Source organism: Lactuca sativa, chromosome 6, assembly GCF_002870075.4.
Source record: "Lactuca sativa cultivar Salinas chromosome 6, Lsat_Salinas_v11, whole genome shotgun sequence".
NCBI lineage: Eukaryota > Viridiplantae > Streptophyta > Magnoliopsida > Asterales > Asteraceae > Lactuca > Lactuca sativa.
Window position 1 is genome coordinate 44,918,182 of NC_056628.2, and position 21,220 is coordinate 44,939,401.

Below are 21,220 nucleotides of genomic sequence, written 5' to 3' on the forward strand. Positions count from 1 at the left end.
AAAGGTGGCGTACGTTGAAGGGTTGCAGCACAATCTCATCAGTGTATCTCAACTGGTGGGCGGTACCGGTCTCAAGGTTTCATTCGACGACGAAGGTTCAGAGATTATAGAGAAGAAATCCAACAAGGTCATTGTCAAATTAGACCGAAAAGGCGAAATGTTTCCTCTTAATCTCAAACCAATCAAAGGAAATCCAGCTATATGTCTTTTGTCCAAAGCTCATTCTGACGAAAGCTGGTTGTGGCACCGAAGGCTCTCACATCTCAACTTCAAAGACATCAACAAGCTTGTCACCGGAGGTAATTTTCGGGGTCTTCCATTGCACAAGTTTGATCGAGAACACTTGTGCGCTGCGTGTGAAATGGGGAAACAAAGTCGTCAAAGTCACCCATCAATCATAAAAACAAAAGTTGTTGAACCACTTGAGTTGCTTCACATTGACTTGTGTGGTCCATCATCAATCGAAAGCATTGGTGGCAGCAAGTATATTCTTGATGATTTCTCACGTTTTACATGGGTGTTCTTTCTGAAGCACAAATCTAAGGCTACTCCTAAGCTAAAGATGTTCATCAAGCATGTTGAAGTGCAACTGAGAAGAGTCGTTCGCAACATTAGGAGCGACAATGGACTGGAGTTCAAGAACAGAGAATTTGAAGACTTTTTGGCAGAAAAGGGAACCAGTCACAACTTCTCAGCCCCCTACACGCCTCAAAAGAATGGAATTGTCGAAAGACGAAACTGATCCTTGTGTGAGGCGGCCCGAACTATGCTAATTTTTGCTTCTCTTCCTTTATATTTCTGGGCTGATGCTACTGCTGCAGCATGTTTTACGCAGAATAGGTCTTATCTCAACAAGCGCTTCTCTCTTACTCCTTATGAGACCATCAATAACAGGAAGTCGAACGTAAAATTCTTCCATGTGTTCGGCTCACGATGTTTCATCTTCAACTCCAAAGAACAGCGTAACAAGTTTGACGTTAAAGTTGATGAAGGAATTTTTTTGGGATATTCTCTTACTTCAAAAGCATACCGGGTCTTAAATAAGCGTTCTAGGAAGATCGAAGAAACATATTATGTGACTTTCGATGATAACTATGTCAAGAAGCTAAAGGCTACTGAAGAAGCAATTAGAGAGATTTTCTCTCAAACAGGTCAGGTCACGGCCACTATTGCTAATTTGTTTGATCAGTTTGTGGAATTATTCGATGAACCTGAGAAAGCTACTCTCTCGGAAGCCAAGGCAACAGACAACAAAATCGACCATCTAAAGCAAATCATCGAAAATGCAGCCAAACAAATGGGTGAAGGAGAACAAGTTCCAAACGAACCTCCTCAGCAAGGTACTTCAGTCGAGGGGCAGAATCCATTTCCTTCAAATCAACCGAACTCACACTTTCAGGGGGAGAATTCTATTCCTGCTACACCCGAAAGTCCTGTAGCACCCGAAAGTCTTGTAGCACCCGAAAGCTCTGCTACACCCGAAAGTCCTGTAGCACCAGAAAGTCCAGCCACACCTGAGAGTTCGGTTGCACCTGAAGGTATGAACCAACCTGAATACCAAAGAGATTCATCAGTCGAGGGGGAGAATTCCGACATGTTTTACGATGACGACAGCCAATCTGAAATGGAAGAAATGGTCAACGCTGAATTGGATCCATCTTATGATCCAAATTATCCTCCTCTTATTAAATGGACCGGAGATCATCCTGTATCTCAGATAGTGGGTAATGTCTCTGAAAAGGTACTGACCCGATCTCAACTGAAGGCAAATCAATCATCTCTATTCTCCAAAGTAGAGTTCTACATGTATAATTCTTTCGTATCCAAAATTGAGCCTAAGACTGTTAACACAGCTCTTGATCATTCCGATTGGGTACAAGCTATGCAAGATGAACTCAATGAGTTTGAAAGAAACAAAGTATGGTGCCTTATTCCAACTCCTAAAGATGCCTCAGTCGTTGGTCTAAAATGGGTATTCAGAAACAAAATGGACAAGGAAGGTAATGTAATTCGAAATAAAGCTCGTCTCGTGGTAAAAGGATACTACCAGGAAGAAGGAATTGATTACGAAGAAACTTTTGCTCCGGTAGCTAGGCTGGAATCTGTTCAAATATTTCTGGCCTATGTTGCACACAAGAACTTCGAGGTATACTAAATGGACGTAAAATGCGCCTTTCTGAATGGAGAACTTGAAGAAACGGTTTACGTGGAGCAACCTCCGGGTTTTGTCAATGAAAAGTACCCAAATCACTGTTATATTCTGGACAAAGCAGTTTATGGTCTGAAACAAGCACCTAGGGCATGGTATGAAACACTAACTAAGTTCTTAAAGATGTCAAAATTCAAACAAGGTTTGGTTGACCCAACCTTCTTTCGTAAGAAGGAAGGTAACCACCTTATGATAGTTCAAATCTATGTCGATGATATCATCTTTGGCTTAACGAATCCTAGCTTAACAGTTGAATTCAGAAAGCTGATGGAGACTAAATTTGAAATGAGCTCAATGGGTCCGATTAACTTTTTCCTTGGTTTAAATATTAGACAGGGACCCGAAGGCATCTTTATCAACCAGGAAGCATATACCAAGACTCTTCTTGCTAAATTTGGCATGATGGGAGACTCAAAGGTTAAAGTTCCAATGGCGTTTGGCACCAAGCTCACACCATCCTTGGAAAAACCGGCAGTCGATATAACGTTATACTGCCAGATGATTGGGTCCTTAATGTACCTCACTGCTAGCAGGCCTGATATAATGTTCTTTGTGTGTTATTGTGCTAGGTTCCAGGCGAATCCTCGTGAACCACATATGCTTGCAGTGAAAAACATACTCCGGTATCTGAAATGAACCACCTCCCTCGGTCTATGGTATCCATCAAAATCAGGTTTCTTCGTTCAAGCCTACTCAGATGCATACCTTGGAGGATGTGGTTTAGACAGGAAAAGCACCACTGGAGGTTGCCAATTCCTAGACGGGAAGTTGGTTAGCTGGCAATCAAAGAAACAGACATGTGTTTCTCTGTCTACAGCCGAAGCAGAGTACATTGCAGCTGCCTCCTGTACATCTCAAGTGATTTTGGATCCAAAGCCAGCTCCGTGATTATGGACTTAATATGAAAAAGATCCCACTTTATTGCGATTCAGAAAGTGCAATTAGGATCTGTCATAACCCAGTGCAACACTCCAAGACCAAGCATATAGCACTGAGGTATCACTTTATAAAGGATCACGTGGAAGATGGAAACGTCGAAATTCACTTTGTTCGAACCACTGATCAACTGGCTGATATCTTCACCAAAGCTCTTCTTGAAGCGAGTTTCAATAAAATTTTACAAGGGCTAGGAATGATGGAATCGGAGTCAGTACCAAAAACTACTTCTCAAAACTAAAAGTTGGAAGCGAAATGAACCGAACGTTCGGGTTCGGTTCACGTGTGTGCCGAAATGAACCAAATGCTCGGGTTCGGTCCTATTCTCTTATCTTCGTTTATCACTCAATGGTAGTTTCTTTGGCTATAAACCTTTTGTATCTTTTTCAAATTTCATCTCTCTTATTTTCAAAGTTTTTTTTTTTATTTTCAAAGTTCTCTTATTTTCAAAGTTTTTTTATTTTCAAAGTTCTCTTATTTTCAAAGTTCTTTTCTTTTTCAAATTTATTTTTTTTCAACCGAAATAGACCGAACGCTCGGGTTCGGCTCCACATTTTTTTGTCTCATTTTTTTCTCTCTTTAAATCAAATATTCCAAAAGCTTTTTCTTATTTTTTTTAAAAATCAAAAACTCCAAAAACATTTTTTTATTTTTTATTTTTATTTGTACGATATATATATATATATATATATATATATATATATATATATATATATATATATATATATATATATATATATATATATATTGATCTCATATTTTTGTGTGGCTATTTGTGTGAAATTTCTTTCATTAGTTAAGTGTCCCTAGAAGCATGTTGTTGTATGTGTCCAAAGCCTCACCCGATTCTGAATAATAGCCTTACTGACTTGGTATATACAAACCTTGTCTTCCCAATTAGGCTTTTATATTTATTCTAATCATTAGCTACCTTACTCTCTTCTCACATGAGATAAGAGTTTTCTGCTTGGTCCTTATTTTAATAGCAGAGGTACTTTGGTTTCTTTACACCATGTACACTACTTTTCTCCATCTCATTTGCTTCATAAACGTAACCCTTGAGACTCTCAGAAATTACCACTGAGGTTTATGATTACACAATTTCTGTATTCATGATCTTAGCTTCGTGCCACTACGTGTTAAGTGAAATCCACAATCCAATACCTACTATGCATTGACGGTGAACAATCAACTTTGTTCTAGCTTTCACTAACGAATTGACGAACTTATCCATGGGGATGTAACATGAAATCTCTAATTTCTTTTCGTGTAATTCCTATGAAATTGTTAAATCCCATAACATTTCTTCCCTTGGAATCCAGTTTTATTTTTCTTTGAGATTTCACATAAAATATTTTCACGATGCCACTTAGATTCTTTTCAAACCTACTTGTTCAACAGACTACATTGGTCTCACAAGTACTTCGGTAGATTTCTGTCTTATGTCAAGATCAGGAATTCTAAACTGAAGCGAAAGCCACCCTAATTAGCTTGATTAAAAGAAGCCTTTCAACACTTCTCAATAAGTGTCTGATCGTTATTCAATGGGAAACCAAACAAACACTTTAAGGTCTCTCTTGACTTTGAAGGAAGCGATTCGTGCCTGGGATCTATTGTTTTGTGTCTTTATTGACATCATAATTTCCCACATATGTGTTGCTTTATTTCTTTTCCTTTTACACACTAAGCACGAAAATCTTTTTGATTTTCCATAATTCTGGTTTCATTACTTACAAGGCAATTTTTTTTTGAAAGAGGTGTGGCTCACATTATTACACGTGGTCATTTTGCTTTAAGATGGCGTTCCCTCTAAAGGGATAAGATGCTGACTCAGGCGGGAGTCCAATCGCTTTGATTTTCAAACGGCGCTTGAATGACAGGCGTGCGAAGTGGAACCGTTTTTTTTTTTTTTTTAAAACGGCGTCTGATGGGAAGGCGCGTGAATCGGGACAGTTCTTCTCTCTCCTGCGTAATCATCAGGGCTACTAACTGTCACACATCAATCACCTCCGAAAAACCCTTCGTATTTCCTTTGAAGATTTGGGAACGGATTCCTCTCTCTCCTTTCGCCACAGTATAAAAGGTAACTTCGACCATTATTTACCTCTTTACTGCACCCAAAATTCAGAGTGCAAGAAAAGCTTTGAGTATTCTACTGTTCATCATCTCTCCCAACTTCTTCACTTCAATGGCGGATTCATCTTCTGTTCATGCCACTTCCCACATCCCGCCAAATCGTCCTCAACAGAGTCTGATCATCGATCTTACTCCACATGTTTATGATGCCTTCATGTTCCCGATCATCGAATGCCTCAAATACTAGCCACTTGCTCCCGCTCTCACCAAAGCTGAAGCTATTCCAATGGAATGTTTATCCCAAATCTTTACCACTGCTCATTATGATAAGTCTGTTGATAGAATTTTCTTCGACATTCTTGATCACAAGGCATCCATCTCCAAGCAGCGATTCTGTTCGCTTTTAGGGTTTGAACCTGATTCATCTAGGGTTAACCCTGAATCCATTCCAGTGGGTCACTTGTGTTCCATGTTCTATAACAAGGGGTACACAGAGGTTCTGACGACGGTCACTAAGTTCAAGAAATCGTGCCTGCCTCCACAATGAAACGGGTTATTTACAGTGTTGTTCAAGGGGTTATCGGAACGCAGTGCCGGTTCAGACGGAGCGAGTCGTCTGTTCATCACGATTCTTTATAGGGTATACAACGGTATCAACCTCGACTATGGGTTTGTATTATGGCAGCAGCTGATTCAAAGTCTTGCCTCCACATCTCGACACTCAGAGATTTCCTACGCTCGCTTCTGGACTCTAGTCACAAAATGGGTGATGGACAAGTATCATGTCCCCGTTGTTGCTAATTCTCCACTCTCTTCGATAGGTACTTTCCATACCACGAAGATAATAGTCTCCGATGCATCAAAATTTCAGTTTATTGGCTCCATCCCTGAGTCAATGTTTGGAGACGTTCCTGCCGATAGCCGTATCATCTGAACTTACAAGGAGTTTTGTCGCTCTGGTCCTAGAGAGCTCACTCGTGAGATGATCAAATCCATCCACGAAGCTGATAAGCCCGCTCCAAGGGGAAAGAAAAATGAAAAGGGCAAAGACAAGCAAGTTGGCAAGGGAGCAAAATGCCCTTCTCCGAAGAAACGAAAACCCACCAAGGCTGCTCAATCTCCTCCACTGAAGAAGAGGAAAACCCAACCTAGGAGAAAACTGATTCTTGCTTCCTCCTCAAGCGAATCTGAGGAAGAAAATTCAGACTCCGATGAGTCTCCCCATGGCAACACTCCTCCACGATCGCCTACCCCAGAAGTACATTTTTCCAGTTCACCTGTCTCCTCTCCACCAATCACCATTCCTATTTCCATTCCCCCCATAACCTCCACCACTCAAATACCACCTACTTCTATCCCAGTACCCCCTCCCATTTTCATTGAAGCTACCACAACAACCGCTGAAGTAAGAACCAACGTATCTGATACGGGGGCTCCTACTAACGCACCCGAACCCACCCCCACTACCGAACACACATCAAAACCCGAACCTACTTCCACAACCGAGCCTCCACCATCCCTTCCACCCTCATCTCCTGCTCCCTCCACAGACAATGACGAACCTTTTTTAGGTGGGGAGGACATGACATTTGATTCGGTCTATTACAGTCTGTATCAGGTGCAAAGTGACGATGATGATGATGCTCCCGTTACCAAAAAGCATCTCAAGGAGCTTCGCGAGAATATTGATTCTCTCATCGCTTCCTCTTCTTCTTCATCACAGTCTACCATTTCTGAAGCTGCTATTCATAAGATTGTTGATGCTTTCTCTAAAGCTCATGAAGCCTCCATCAGCTCGGCAACTACCGCTATTGACGCCTCCACCAAGGCCTGTGCTGCAGCGACCGAAAAAGTCGAAAAACTATTTGCTGATGCTTCTTCTCTCTTGCAGTCTTTACAGGAAACTGCCGATGCCAATAAAACGAAGCTTGACCCCATTGTGAACAAGCTGGCTACCTCAGTTGCCTCAGAAATGCAGTCCTTTTCCACTCTTCGTCAATCTCTCACTGAGGACAACTCAGCGTTTAAGGCGACTATTGAGGAGCGCCTCACCAAGCTCCAAGAAGATCTTGCTGCCGAGAACTCCCTCATGGACGCTCTCGCTCGAAAGACCACTGCTCTCAAGATCAAGAATCTTCAACTCTCCAGTTCTCAAAAGGAGATTGATTCTCTTTGATCTGAACGAGAGATTGTGTCTTCATGTGTTTCGGATGTCCACGCTGCCCTTTCCAACATCCTTGAAGCACATGATCCAATATTAAACTATTCAGTGAGGCGTACTCTTGTGGAAAAGCTTGCTCCTGCTCTTTCTCTCCTGAGCAAAATTGAAGGGCTCCTTGAGTTCATGTCCATTCCGAAACAAGGGGGAGAGAATGTATCTCAACCGCATCCTACTTCTACAGCAACAAAAACAATCGAACCTCCTCCAATAGGCCAAGCCTCAGGTTCGGGTGTCAAAGACAAGGGGAAGAAAATTGCTGAAGAGAGCGATGATGATAAAGAGACTATTGCAGATCTCTTAAAGAAGCAAGGGCGAGATAAGGATGCTGATATGAGCGCTCGGGTTGCTAGAGAGGCTGAGGAAGATGAAAGAGGCTCACGACCTTCTTGAGAGTAGGAAAACCCTTTTTCCTCCGTGGACTCTTGAGAAGTTGCTGAAAAAAGCAATTGAAACCCGAAGCATCTTGTGGCTCGAACCGGTGATTTCACTGGATCGCATCAACTCTGTCGACTCTCAGTTTGACATGTCACTAACCCGAAAGGCCTTCATCTTCCATGCCTTTGACAACATTTCTGATATCCCTCATCCTCATCCAAAGGTTGACAGGGATCTGGTCGAGTTCCATCTGAGGGCTGCTCAACCACAGTATCAAACCTGGAGCGCTCAGAAGATTATCAACGTTCGGGTCCTCAAGCTGTATCGGGAAGGGAACTTCACGAACGTTCGCTTCAAGGTGCTGAGGGGTTCCTCCAAGACCGAACATGCCATTTCGCTAGCTGATCTTCCTAATTTGAATCCACATGATTGGATAATCTTGCACAACATCCTTCTCACAAATGAAGCAGAGTATGGTCCGATCATTGACCACTTCAAGAGGATGCTTGTCTGCTACATAATGGAAGTTGCCAAGGTGGATCAGGAGATCACTAGTATCTTCAAGAAAAAGCCCACTATTTCTCCTGTTGGCTCAGCAAGTGATCTAAACATGATGCATATGGGGAAGATAGACCCGAAAATAAATCCTGTTATGTTTACCAGAAACGAAGGCCAAAAATGTCTGTTCGCTCTGGCAGATAAACATATCTACACCACTGCATGCCTGGAACATGTTTTAGGTATCATTCATCGCTGCAAGCAAAACTCAGCAGATGACAAGAAGTACTTCGATGATATGATTCAGTGGTACATTCGCTTCAGACAGACAATCCTCACTCTTATTCCTCGTCTGTTTGATACCACTAAGAAGGTTCCGCCAGCTGGACCCAACAAGAAGAAGTGATAGTCTCGCTCCAATTGACGCAAAGGGGGAGATTGTTAGGTCCAGTTAGTGTTGCTTCTTGGGCTGGTTAGCTAGTCCAGTTTAGTCTCCGGTATGGGCCTGTCCATCCGTGAGTTATTTTGTAGGGTTTATTATTTATAGATGCTTGCATGCATTCTTGAACGTAATTTTTTGATAGAGATTTTTATAGCGTTTATCATTGATATCTTTTGTAACCCTAATATCCTCTACAACGGAAGTTCTTCATCGAGCTCTGCTGAGGATTGAGTTAATTGAATCATTCGACTCTTTCAGATCCATTCTTGAGTTTTCATCTTACTGATATTACTTTCTTGATTCGCCTGTTATAAGATCTAATCGATCAAAAGTTTAATAAACTTATCAATTATCGTTTTATAAATTGATATGACATTGACAATGTTTTTGGTAAACTATTTTATAAGTTACTTAATTAAAAATGAAATTTTTGACCTTGAAAATTGGGATGTTACAAGTTGGTATTAGAGCCTTGGTTTGAGGGATTCAGACACACCCTCGGGGGGTGTCTGGACTCAAATCGATGGCTTGAAATATTTTTACAAGAAAAATAGTTTTCTAAAACCTAAGTTAAAGAATTTTGAGAAAGAACGAGGTGTGTGATGCATACGACCGGCCGAGCTCAAGTAAATTTTTCCCAAGATACCCATACTTGTTACGTTATGTTATATGATATGATTATGAGAACTGCATGCTAGATTAGTACTAAGGATCTAGGAGGATGCCTTAAATGCCTGATATGTGCTTATGAGAACTGCATGCTAGAATAGGGCTAAGGATCTAGGAAGGATACCGTGTATGCCTGTTTTAGGAGCATATTGAGCTATATGTTAGAGCTGTTAGTCAGCAGTATGGTAGCCTGAGTAGGTTATGCTTGATTTGGTTACTCAATGCATGAATGCTGCTTGCTTTGTGCTGATAGGGGTTCCGACTAGCTTTAACTAACTAGTAAGCGGATATGTAATGGTATCCGCAAGCTAGTTAGGGAAAGATGGTAGGGACTCCTTGTGCAGCTGATGGCGGAGAGTAGGTCGGAGAGTGCTCTAGGAAAAGCCTAGGATGAGATTAGTTGGAAAATTGTATTAGTAAAAAGGGACTCGGTGAGGTTGAGGAAATTCTTGAGGAAAGTAGGGATAGATTTGGAAGGTAGTATCGGACCGTACTATTGGAAGTAGAGGATATGTACTTGAGTCAAGGAGGGCCAAGATGGAACCAGGAAACTTGGAGAGTGTGCGAGACTTCTCGAGAATATGTATTATCCTAACGTTTATGTGTTTATTTTGAGTATGGTGATTATGCAACATGAAGTAGGAGGTTCAGGATCTGGGTCTGGATCAGGAACAGGCTCAGGTGCAGGATCCGAGCAGGTTGATGATGGGTTGCGCGAGTTCATCGCATCTGAGATCACGAGAGGTATCCTTGGGGCGACCCCGATCATTATCGAGCTGATGGAGGATCGCCTCCGAATATTCAAGAGTGATTTGGCGTCTAGCCAGTCAGGTACGGGCACACTGTCCTTCAAGGACTTCAGGTGGAGTGGTGCGCTAGACTGTCACGGGGTGAAGGACCCCATTGCCGCCAGGATATGGATTGCAGACATTGAGTGCACACTCGATGAGCTTCTTCCCAGAGGGGTCGAAGGTCCGCTTTGTTGCAGGGTGTTTAAGGGATAGAGCTAGGAATTGGTGGGAGTCAGTCGGTGACTCACTGGGAGCCCCAGCTATCGAGGCTATGACTTGGTCAGATTTCATGACCAGGTTCAGGGCTGAGTTTGCGATAGCTGTGGAGCTTCAGCAGCCAGCCATGGAGTTTCTTGATATGATACAGACGCCCGAGACAGTGGCGGATATCACTGCCAAGTTCAGGGAGAGGGATTTGTTGGTACCTTAGTATGCGGGGGATGAGCAGATGCAGAACACCCGCTACCATGATATGTTGAGGGCTAATATCCGGGAGCATGTCAGCTATTCAGCTTGCCCGACCCTGGAGTCCATGATTGCTAGGGCACGGGAGAGGGAGATTGATTTGGAGCACATCAGGAAGAGGAAGGCAGAGATTGAGCAGGTTACGGGGGTTTCGGCGAGGAAACCCAAGGGATCCGACAGTAGGTCGAAGGGCCAGCCGGGCCAGAGCAGCTGTAGGATATGCGGCAGGCCGCATGAGGGAGCTTGTAGAGCGGGATCGTCAGGCTGCTACAAGTGCAGCAAGATGGGGCACTTTGGCAGGGATTGTACTACCCCGCCCTCACAGTTCAAACATCAGACCTGATTTGCTTCCATTGCAATCAGAGGGGCAATAAAAAGGCCAACTGCCCTAGGTTGTCAGCAGCATCAGCAGCGGCACCGGTGGTGGCGCTGACTCCAGCGACAACACGAGTTGCGGATGGCCAAGGTCAAGACAGAGGTTCCGGTGGTGCGGACTCAAGCATTTCAGTTGACAGCCGAAGAGGCACGCGCCGCACCCGATGTGGTGACGGGATCGTTCCATGTGAACGGTATTCCAATTCAGGTGTCGTTTGATTCAGGTGCTACCCAATCATTCATCTCTCTTGCGCTTAGCAAGAGGTTTCTTGAGTCCTCGAGCATGTTGGATTGCCCTCTAGAGGTCGAGATTGCGAACGAACGATCAGTGGAGCATCAGAGGTTTTCAGGGATTGTGTTTTGAGATTGTTCGAGGAGCGCTACCTGGGTGACTTGGTTCCCATACCTTTGCGGGGGAACAAGGTTATTATAGGCATGGATTGGCTAAGCCCCAATGGGGCGGTGATCGACGGCACGCAACAGTTGGTACGGATCAGGACCCCAAGTGGGGGAGAGTTGGTGATTTAGGGTGAGAGGCCAAAACGAGGACCAGCCTTATGTTCAGCAGTGAGGGCTAGGCGCTACCTCCAGCAGGGTTGCGCATGATATGTCGCTTATGTTATGGATACCTGGGAGGCGGGTAAGGTGATGGTGGGCGATGTGCCAGCGGTACAAGATTTCATGGATGTATTCCCCGAGGAGTTTCCTGGGATACCTCCGGAGAGGCAGGTAGAGTTTAGGATCGACTTACTCCCTGGTGCGGCTCCGATAGCCAAGGCACCGTATCGGTTGGCTCCTCTTGAGATGCAAGAGTTGTCTACACAGCTGTAGGAGCTGTTAGACAAGGGATTCATTAGACCAATCAGTTCACCCTGGGGAGCCCCGATTTTATTTGTGAAGAAGAAGGACGGGTCGCATCGGATGTGTATGGATTATCGGGAGTTGAATAAGGTAACAGTGAAGAATCGTTACCCACTCCCGAGGATTGATGACCTCTTTGACCAGCTTCAGGGAGCATCTTGGTTCTCCGAGATTGATTTGCGTTCAGTTTATCATCAGATGTGGGTCAGAGAGGAGGATGTGCAGAAGACTGCTTTTCAGACGGGTTATGGTCACTATGAGTTCGTGGTAATGCCTTTCGAGCTCACCAATGCTCATACCGTGTTCATGAATCTCATGAATCGCGTGTGCAGACCGATGTTGGATCGGTTTGTGATAGTTTTCATCGATGACATCTTGGTTTATTCCAAGACGCAGGAGCAGCATAAGGAGCACTTGCGGAAGGTTCTAGATACTTTAAGGAGGGAGAGCTTGTATGCTAAGTTCCCTAAGTGCAAGTTCTGGTTGTGCGAGGTGTAGTTTCTTGGGCACCTTGTCAACCAGAATGGGATTTTGGTTGACCCGGCCAATGTGGAAGTTGTGATGAGGTGGGAGGTTCCGAGGTCTCCATATGAGATTTGGAGCTTTCTGCGACTAGCAGGCTATTATCAGAGATTCATTCAGGATTTCTCCAAGATAGTCGTGCCCCTGAACCGGTTGACGAGGAAAGTCGTGGTCTTTCTCTGGGGGCCTGAGCAGCAGGCCACATTTGAGACGTTGAGACAGAGATTGTGCGAGGCACCAATCTTAGCACTGTCGGAGGGAATGGAGGATTTTTTAGTATATTGCGATGCGTCCATCTTGGGTTTGGGCGCGATATTGATGCAGAGAGGGCATGTTATCGATTACGCTTCGAGGCAGCTAAAGCCTCACGAGGCGAACTATTCGACGCATGATTTGGAGCTGGGGGCTGTTGTTTTCTCCCTCAAGATTTGGTGTCATTACCTCTATGCGATTCGTTGTACCATTTACACGGACCACAAGAGCCTGAGGTATCTCATGGGTCAGCCAAATCTGAAAATGAGGCAGCGTCGGTGGCTCGATGTGGTAAAGGATTATGATTGTGAGATCCTCTACCACCCGAGGAAGGCCAATGTCGTGGCCGACGCGCTTAGCCGCAAGGCAGCGCCGATCAGGGATATTGGTATGAGGATGATAGTTGTGACTCTGCTATTGGAGCGGATTCGGGAGGCCCAACAGGAGGCTATGAAGGAGGAACATTGGAAGAGCGAGCGTATTGTGGGTTAGATTTCCTCCTTCGACTATGACAGTCGTGGATTGTTGACTCTTCGCCGTAGGGTGTGGGTGCCATATCATGGAGGTGTGCACCAGGTATTGATGGAGGAGGCGTACAAATCCAGGTTTTCTATCCATCCCGGGGCGACGAAGATGTACAGGGATCTACGTCTTGATTATTGGTGGCCATGTATGAAGAGGGACGTAGATTGGTTTGTGGATAGATGCCTGACCCACGGGAAGGTCAAGGAAGAGCACCAAAGGCCTCACAGCAAGATCCGGTTGTTGGATGTCCCGCTGTGGAAATGGGAGGATATCACTATTGATTTTATCACTAAGCTTCCCAGGACCGTGCGAGGCGTGTATTCGATTTGGGTCATCGCTGATCGATTGACCAAGAGCGCCCATTTTATTTCGATTCAGGAGAGAATTTCGGCCGAAAAGTTGGCCGACATCTATATCAGGGAGGTAGTGGCGCGGCATGGGGTGCCAGTCTCAGTGATTTCCGACAGCGATGTGTGGTTCACTTCCAGGTTCTGGAAGAAGTTTCATGATGAGCTGGGTACTCGTCTGCACTTTAGCACCGCCTTTCACCAGCAGATGAATGGTCAGAGCGAGCGGACCGTCCAGACTCTGGAGGATATGCTGCGGGCGTGTGTTTTAGACTTCGAAGGTATTTTGGATACTTACTTTCCTCTGGCGGAGTTTTCCTATAATAACAACTATCATGCGAGTATCGACCGTCCTCCCTTCGAGATGTTGTATGGGAGGAAGTGCAAGACCCCGATATGCTGGGGTGAGGTTGGTTAAAGGGTCATGGGGAGTACCGAAGTGGTACTCAAGACTACAGAGAGGATCCAACAGGTTCGGAGCAAGCTTCAAACTGCTCAGAGTCGGCAGAAAAGTTATGCCGACAAGCGTCGATCGGACCTGGAGTTCCAGGTCGGGGATATGGTACTCCTGAAAGTGTCGCCTTGGAAGGGCATCATTCGATTCAGGAAGCGGGGCAAGCTGGGCCCCAGGTATATTGGACCTTTCAAGGTTGTAGCCCGGGTGGGCAAGGTGGCATATAGGTTGGACCTGCCAGCCGAACTCAGTCAGATTCATAGCACTTTTCATGTCTCCTAGTTACGGAAGTGTCTGGTGGACAATTCGGCAGTGGTGCCCTTGGAGGATATTCAGGTAGATGACAACATAAATCACATCAAGCGGCCAGTGGTGATCCTTGACAGGAAGTCGAAAGATCTGAGGAACAAGAGGGTGCAGCTGGTGAAGGTGCAGTGGCAGCACTACAAGGGCTCGGAGTGGACCTGGGAGTCGGAGGACGAGATGAGGGAGCACTACCCCGAGCTCTTCCAGGACTCAGCAGCAGACTTCGAGGGTGAAGTCTAAGATAAGTGGGGGAGATTTGTAACACCTAATTCCTAGTACGTATTTAATTCAAAAAGACTTCATGTTTTACTCTGACGACTTAAAGGCCCAACTCGTCGAGTAGACTCGTCGTTCTTCGGGGGTTTAAGTGACCTACTCGACGAGTTAGGAGACCGACTCGGCGAGTAGGTGTTGTTTAAGTGAAACCCTAAAGTTAAGGGTTTGCATCTTATTAAAACAACTTATTTCCTCCCATATCAGCCTTCATCGTCCCTCACACTTCCAAAGACCTTAAACTGAAACCCTAGCCTTGTTTGAGTGCTCTTAAGCCATTTTTGTGCATTTTTGGTGCTTGTGAAGCTTGAGAAGAAGAAAGGAGCTTGGGAGTTCAAGTTGAAGCTAGAAGATCCAGAGATTGTGTTCCATTTCTAGCTCATCTAAGGTAAAAATCTTCAATCTTGACTTTTCATGTGTTTAATCAACTTTAAGGCTTGGATTTTGGTATCTTTAGGGCATTTCTAATCCATTTTCGGGTTGTGGGGTGTAATGTAGAGATATGGCTTCAGATCTTAGACTTTGGAAGGTTCTCATGGCATGAAGGTGCCAACTTTATGGCCATGTGAGCCCCATACATCTTGTAGGTCTCATTTTTGCTCCTTTTGAGCTTAAAGACCCATGCATGGATGTAAAGTTCGTAACTTCACGTGTTATATCGACCCTAGGAGGTCAGATCTACCCTTTGGATGAGATAAGATTAACAGAAATTGAGTTTATGGACATGGACTTTAGGGGACTCAGCGAGTCGTTCTTGGGACTCGACGAGTCGAGCATTGGTTCCCTAACCTTTTGTTTCGGAGGAATCTGGTTGAGTCTAGAAGGGGACTCAACAAAGATAGACGTGATCATGGACTTGGGAATCATGGGACTCGGCGAGTGTATGAGCAAACTCGGCGAGTCCAACGCAATCTCCCAACCCATGAAAACGGACTCGATGAGTTGTTCATACAACTCGGCGAGTCATAGACTGAACACATTCACATGAGGGGAGATGAACTCGACGAGTTCAAGGGTGAACTCGGCAAGTCGGTTGAAGATGGTCCCGATATTATGGTTGATGAAGAACCCGTCGAGTTGTTGCTAGACTCGACGAGTAGAGTCGGGCGTTGAATCATTTTGAAGGAATAGGGACTCGACAAGTTGGTAGACCAACTCGTCAAGTCAAGTCAACTGGAGGTTGACTTTAACCTGGATTTGAGTTGACCCTTGTAGGGGTTGTGAATACGAATTGATAACTTAGAAGAGTTATCATGTAGGGATTGAGGAGTCAAGGAAAGTCGATTTTCACGCCGAGGACAGTACAGACACTACGTGACATTGAGGTGAGTTACCTTCCAGCAGAAGTGGGTCTAAGGCACCAAGGTCGACGCACTAGTAGTTGATTACAGCTGAGATGATTATCTTTGTGATAATTGCCTGGTTTGCTATTACTTGATGTGTTCTATATGCTAGTATGTTATGTTCTATGTGATAGTGGTATTAGGATGGGAATAGTCCCACGATCGGTTGTTAGGACCGAAGGGTAGGTCGGACACCCCAGATATGTCTGACAGCATGTTTATGATATGTTATTATGTGATAGTAGTAGGGGGTAAAATAGTCCCCGTGACCAGGTGAGATAGACCAGAGGGTAGGTCGGACACCCCAGATATGTCTGACAGCATGTTTATGATATGTTATTATGTGATAGTAGTAGGGGGTAAAATAGTCCCCGTGACCAGGTGAGATAGACCAGAGGGTAGGCAGGCACCCCAAAATGGCTTGACACGGGTAGTCAGCACCCCAGAATGGGTTGACACGGGTAGTCAGCACCCCAGAATGGCTTGACATGGGTAGGTCGGGCACCCCAGAATTGTCCGGCAGTATGTATGATTGTATGGTATGTGGCATGATGGGGGAACTCACTAAGCTTTGTGCTTACAGTTTCGGTTTTGCTTTCAGGTACCTCTTCATCCAAAGAAAGGAGTCGGCGGTGTAGCAGCGCATCACACACACACACATACATGATTTCCGCATTGAGTTTTCTCTGATTGTACTCTGATTTTTATTACTATTGATGATATGGTTTTGAGACGCGTTGTTACGGTTTTATAAATTGATATGACATTGGCAATGTTTTTGGTAAACTATTTTATAAGTTACTTAATTAAAAATGAAATTTTTGGCCTTGAAAATTGGGATGTTACAGTTTCTCTGCCCAACACCTACTTGGCGAGTCGGCTCTCTGACTTATCGAGTCCATTCATTAATCCTACGCGGACAACTCGACCCACAACTCGTCGAGTCACTCCATAAATCTTAAAAAAATTAAACACACAATAATATACCTGAAAGTCCAGATGTTACAAGTGTAAGATGTTGGTACATATTTTCAGCATGGAGAATAATGATTCTATAACAATTGGTTCATATATATATTTTCAGAAAGAATAATACAAGAATCTTGATTTTTCACCACACGACATTAGAATAGCGTACCCATGGGTACCTTCAACAAACATAAAGATTACGATGCCTATTCAATGGATCAGATTTTAGTAGTCACGATAATAACGCTACATCACCACGTAAAACTTTGATTAAGTGATTTTTTCAGACTCCATAACATTAATAAAACATGTGGTAATATGGATAACAATGGAATTTCCATTTGAGATATTGACAACAGTGGTATCCACGTGCATGACACACACTTATTAGAGACATGAGAATGCTTAGAACATGAGATTTATTAGACGGTTATTATGACCTTCTGATAAAGACTTTCTTCACATTCTTTATCCGGCATCTGTTCTTCTAGTGCTATTATTTTCTCGTCAATGGGTACAGATGGAAGCTTGTTGTCCTTGCTAAGACCCCAAACAACAAGATAAAGCCCTGCAACTATGACAATGGCTCCGATAACCCTGTGAAAATGTTAATTAATTAGCTAGCTTATCATTACTTCATGTTAACACTACCAACCAAATTAATGAACTGAAAAAGATACCTTCCTAGGTACATTTGCTCAGCTAGAATGATGGAACCCATCACAGCTACAATTACCATGCACAATGGATAAAATGCAGTCATAAAAATAGGACCTTTGACTTTCATTACTAGTCCTTGGATGTAATATGCTAGACCCGAACACACTATTCCCTGCATCAAGATCACACAATCAAAGAGCTTTAGATTCACACACACACATATATATACATGTACAGACAACACAAATTTGCTTGTTTTGATGGTTAAAATGTGTTGAAGTATGAAAACCTTAATTTTGGCATCCTTACTGTGTATACAGTTGCCATTAGTGTGGTGTCCCACTTTATTGCCCAGGCTGTGGGATTTCCCCTCTCCATTATCAATGCCAATATCCCTCCCTCAATTGTTCCCATTAGGCATATCCAAGCAGTTAGAGATATCTCAGAGGGATAAGACTTTAGGGTGATCGACTATAAGTATACAAGACAAGTTAGAGATACAATTTAAGCCAAGACCATTCCAAACATATTTTAGACCCAAGGCGAGGCGAGAGAAAGAAAAAAGGCCCCTAAATTTCATCTTCTTTTTTATATTAACTCGATAATTGAATGGAAATTACTTGTACTAGCATTTATATATAATAAAGTATATAAAAAATTTGGGCCCTCCTAAAACATGAGCCCTGAACGGTCACCCCTATCGTCTACCCTCTGGGACGGGTCTGATCTATACCTCTAGCTATTGTTACTATTGGGTATGTTTGGTTGGATGTAATGGAATGAAGAAAAGAACACAATGATCAGTGTAAAAGAATAAACAAGATAATGAAATATTATATATATTTTTTATATATGATCATGTTTGATTGGTTTAAACTAATATAATGAAATGAATATCTATTCGTGTAACATTTTTATTAATATTGCCACATGTTATATTGTGGTTATTTTAAATTAATTTTTATTTCCCATGTAATTTTATTTTTTTATTAAATTCCACATATTTGCAATAAATATGATAATAAATACATATCTATTTTATTAATGGACTTTTTTCTTCTAATTTCAAAAGCCATAAATTAAAGTCTTCTTAGTTTCCTATGTTTATTTATCTAAATTATATATTTAAATTTAAAAAAGAAAAAATATTTTGATTTTAATAATTCAATATTTTTTTTCTCATTTTTCTTATAAATTAAAATTGTTAAATGCTTAGAACTTTGTATTAATTTTTTCTTTTAAATAAATTCATGTAATAAATGAATCTCACACGTAGTTTTATATTATATACAGATGCAATGTATAGTCTTAACATTGTTTTTAATTATAATTACTGAATTTGTTATTTACATAACCAAAAAAATAATCATAAAAAAGCTCGTTAAAAAACAAATAAAGAAGTTACTTTTAGAAAATAAATCTATAATATAACTAAAATCATGAAGTTCTTTCAAAAAACATTTTTGTGAACAAAAATTCTATAAATAAATGTAGGTTATTCTACACTTTTTAAAATCCGTTTCCTGAAGGAAAAAAACACCGAATCAATTTACAAAAATGGAAGGAAACAATTAAAATAGGCAAAATGAGTTTTTTTTTTTAATTCCACAGAATTAAACCATTGCATTTCTTCTGTCATACTAAACACTAACACTATCATAGTTTATAGGGACTCTTACTTGCAAAATCATGAAACCAGACCAACTGACGCATCCAAGAGTGATCATAAAAGTACCCTTGAGAGAATTGTGAAGATCTACCCCACTGGTTGCAACTTCATGATACGTTCTTCCTTTTGTCCAAAAAAGCTCTAAAATCGGGCCTTTAATAAGTGTCATCACCATGGCACCTGCAACAGTTGTCATTGTCCCTAATACCTTGGCCTGACTACGGATGCTCTTTAGGTTTAGCTTCTCAACTCTGAAAATATCATAATACCGAGGCTTTTTATGCATAAACTTATGTATAAATAGTCATGTCTCTTTTGCATGCAAGTTAATACTATCTTTTTACCTTAAAATACATGCCATGACAAAAGTTATAGCAGGAAGAACATTCGACATTGCAGCTACAAAAGTGGCTGTGGTAGCTTTGAGACCCATAAAATAAAGATTTTGATCAATAACTGGCCTGCCAAAAACATATAAAAGCTTGTTATTTAAGCAATATGTTAGAATGTTTTAGATTTCGTTTTCTTAAACTTACTCTAGTAATGCAAGAATCATAATCTTGAAGAAAATCGGACGTGTCATTTTTGGCCTAGTTTTCCTGGTTTACAAAATGTAATTAAGAATTAATAAAAAACAAATCTATATAAACTGTGTTTATACGGACCGGACAAGTTTTCGAGGGCTTGATGATAATCACAAGAATGGTATTTAAAACTTTTGCAAGACAAGAGATGGAGAGTGTGTCCTTGTTCCATCTTTTTGGGTGAGAGAAACAATTGCAATGTTGGTCCCATTGACATTGCTAGTCTCACTTTGAGTCCACTGCATGTTAATCGCAGTATAACCTGTCAAGAAGAATCGCGAAAGGGGCCATGACAAGAGTGGCGACTGCATGGCGATAAACAACAAATACGTAATTGCTCATTCCTTCATTCAATGCCAGTTTAGAAAGAATGCACATGCCTGCAAACCCGAACTGTATGAAAACAACAGCAAAAAATGGCTTCCCCATATGAAAGAATTCACTCATCCCCTCAGATTTACACATCTCGCTATGTATGAAAGCTAACGTTGTTTAAAATGAGATGTGTAATGGGTATTTGGAGATTCTTGCCTCTTTGGTTTATATACTACACTTGTTAAACAGTTGGACAACTTTTATGGAAAATCTTTTTGCACTTTATAATTTAACACGTTTTTCGTTTGCGGAAATTTATGACATTCTTTTTAATTTTATTTGTGTTTTGGGACTCATGTTTAGGCTGTTCCCTATTCGGATAAAACCGAATTATATAATTGGAATATTTGGTTCGGATATTCGAATTTTTGGATTGGTTTCCAACAAAACTGAATTATTATTTTAGATTTCGGGTTGGTTTTGGTTTATAAAATAAGAACCGAATAGTCCAAAAAAACCAAATAAACATTTATTATTTATCTATTTATAATATATATCTATAATTATTTATTAATTTTGTAATTTATTTTTTCAAATAAGTTGAAAACGTTTCATCCGATAAAAAAAAACATTAATATGCATTCTCTCGAAAGTTTTGTATGTATAAAATATTTAACTATAATATATCTTCTTATTAGTTTTTTATAAATTTCCAATCACAACTAAATTATTTATTTTTGCTTCTTGTGTAAAGTTGGGTAATATTATAATTATATGTCGTTTTAAAATGTTTCGGTTTTTTAAAACCAAATTATAAAAACCGATCCAACCGAATTGTAATTGGATCGGATCGGATCGGATCGGATTTGAATTTAGTTTGGACAATTCGGATCCATGTTTTGAAAACCGAAATCAATTTGGATTTACTTGATTGGATCGGATCAAACCGATCCATCCAAACAAACACCCATACTCATGTTGTAACCAATGTCACATGACTAGACATTAAAAGTCGTCGGTATATAAGAAAATTAGGATTTTGCTCGAGTTAACTTACTCCTTCTCCAGTAAGGTACCAACACC

At 41.9% G+C, this 21,220-nt stretch overlaps 1 protein-coding gene across 1 annotated transcript; it reads right to left on the minus strand.

Annotated features, from left to right (window-relative positions):
• Positions 1–17,005: 17,005 nt before the first annotated feature.
• LOC111887429 (WAT1-related protein At2g37460) lies at positions 17,006–20,320 on the minus strand. The gene is made up of 7 exons (XM_023883594.2): positions 20,085–20,320; positions 19,775–19,837; positions 19,583–19,699; positions 19,249–19,489; positions 17,879–18,040; positions 17,590–17,741; positions 17,006–17,506 (listed from the first exon to the last, which is right to left on the minus strand). The coding sequence occupies exons 1-7, from the start codon at positions 20,285–20,287 to the stop codon at positions 17,332–17,334; spliced, it is 1,113 nt and encodes a 370-aa protein (XP_023739362.1). The 5' UTR covers positions 20,288–20,320; the 3' UTR covers positions 17,006–17,331.
• Positions 20,321–21,220: the final 900 nt, after the last annotated feature.

What these genes read in the sequence shown, in the direction of transcription:
- LOC111887429 (XM_023883594.2), bottom strand. Translation starts at nt 20,287, where the DNA reads ATGTGTAAATCTGAGGGGATGAGTGAATTCTTTCATATGGGGAAGCCA. An exon ending in TTCGCGATTCTTCTTGACAG is followed by an intron (nt 19,838 to 20,084) that starts GTTATACTGCGA and finishes TTTGTAAACCAG; the next exon opens with GAAAACTAGGCCAAAAATGA. An exon ending in GTCATGGCATGTATTTTAAG is followed by an intron (nt 19,490 to 19,582) that starts GTAAAAAGATAG and finishes TGATATTTTCAG; the next exon opens with AGTTGAGAAGCTAAACCTAA.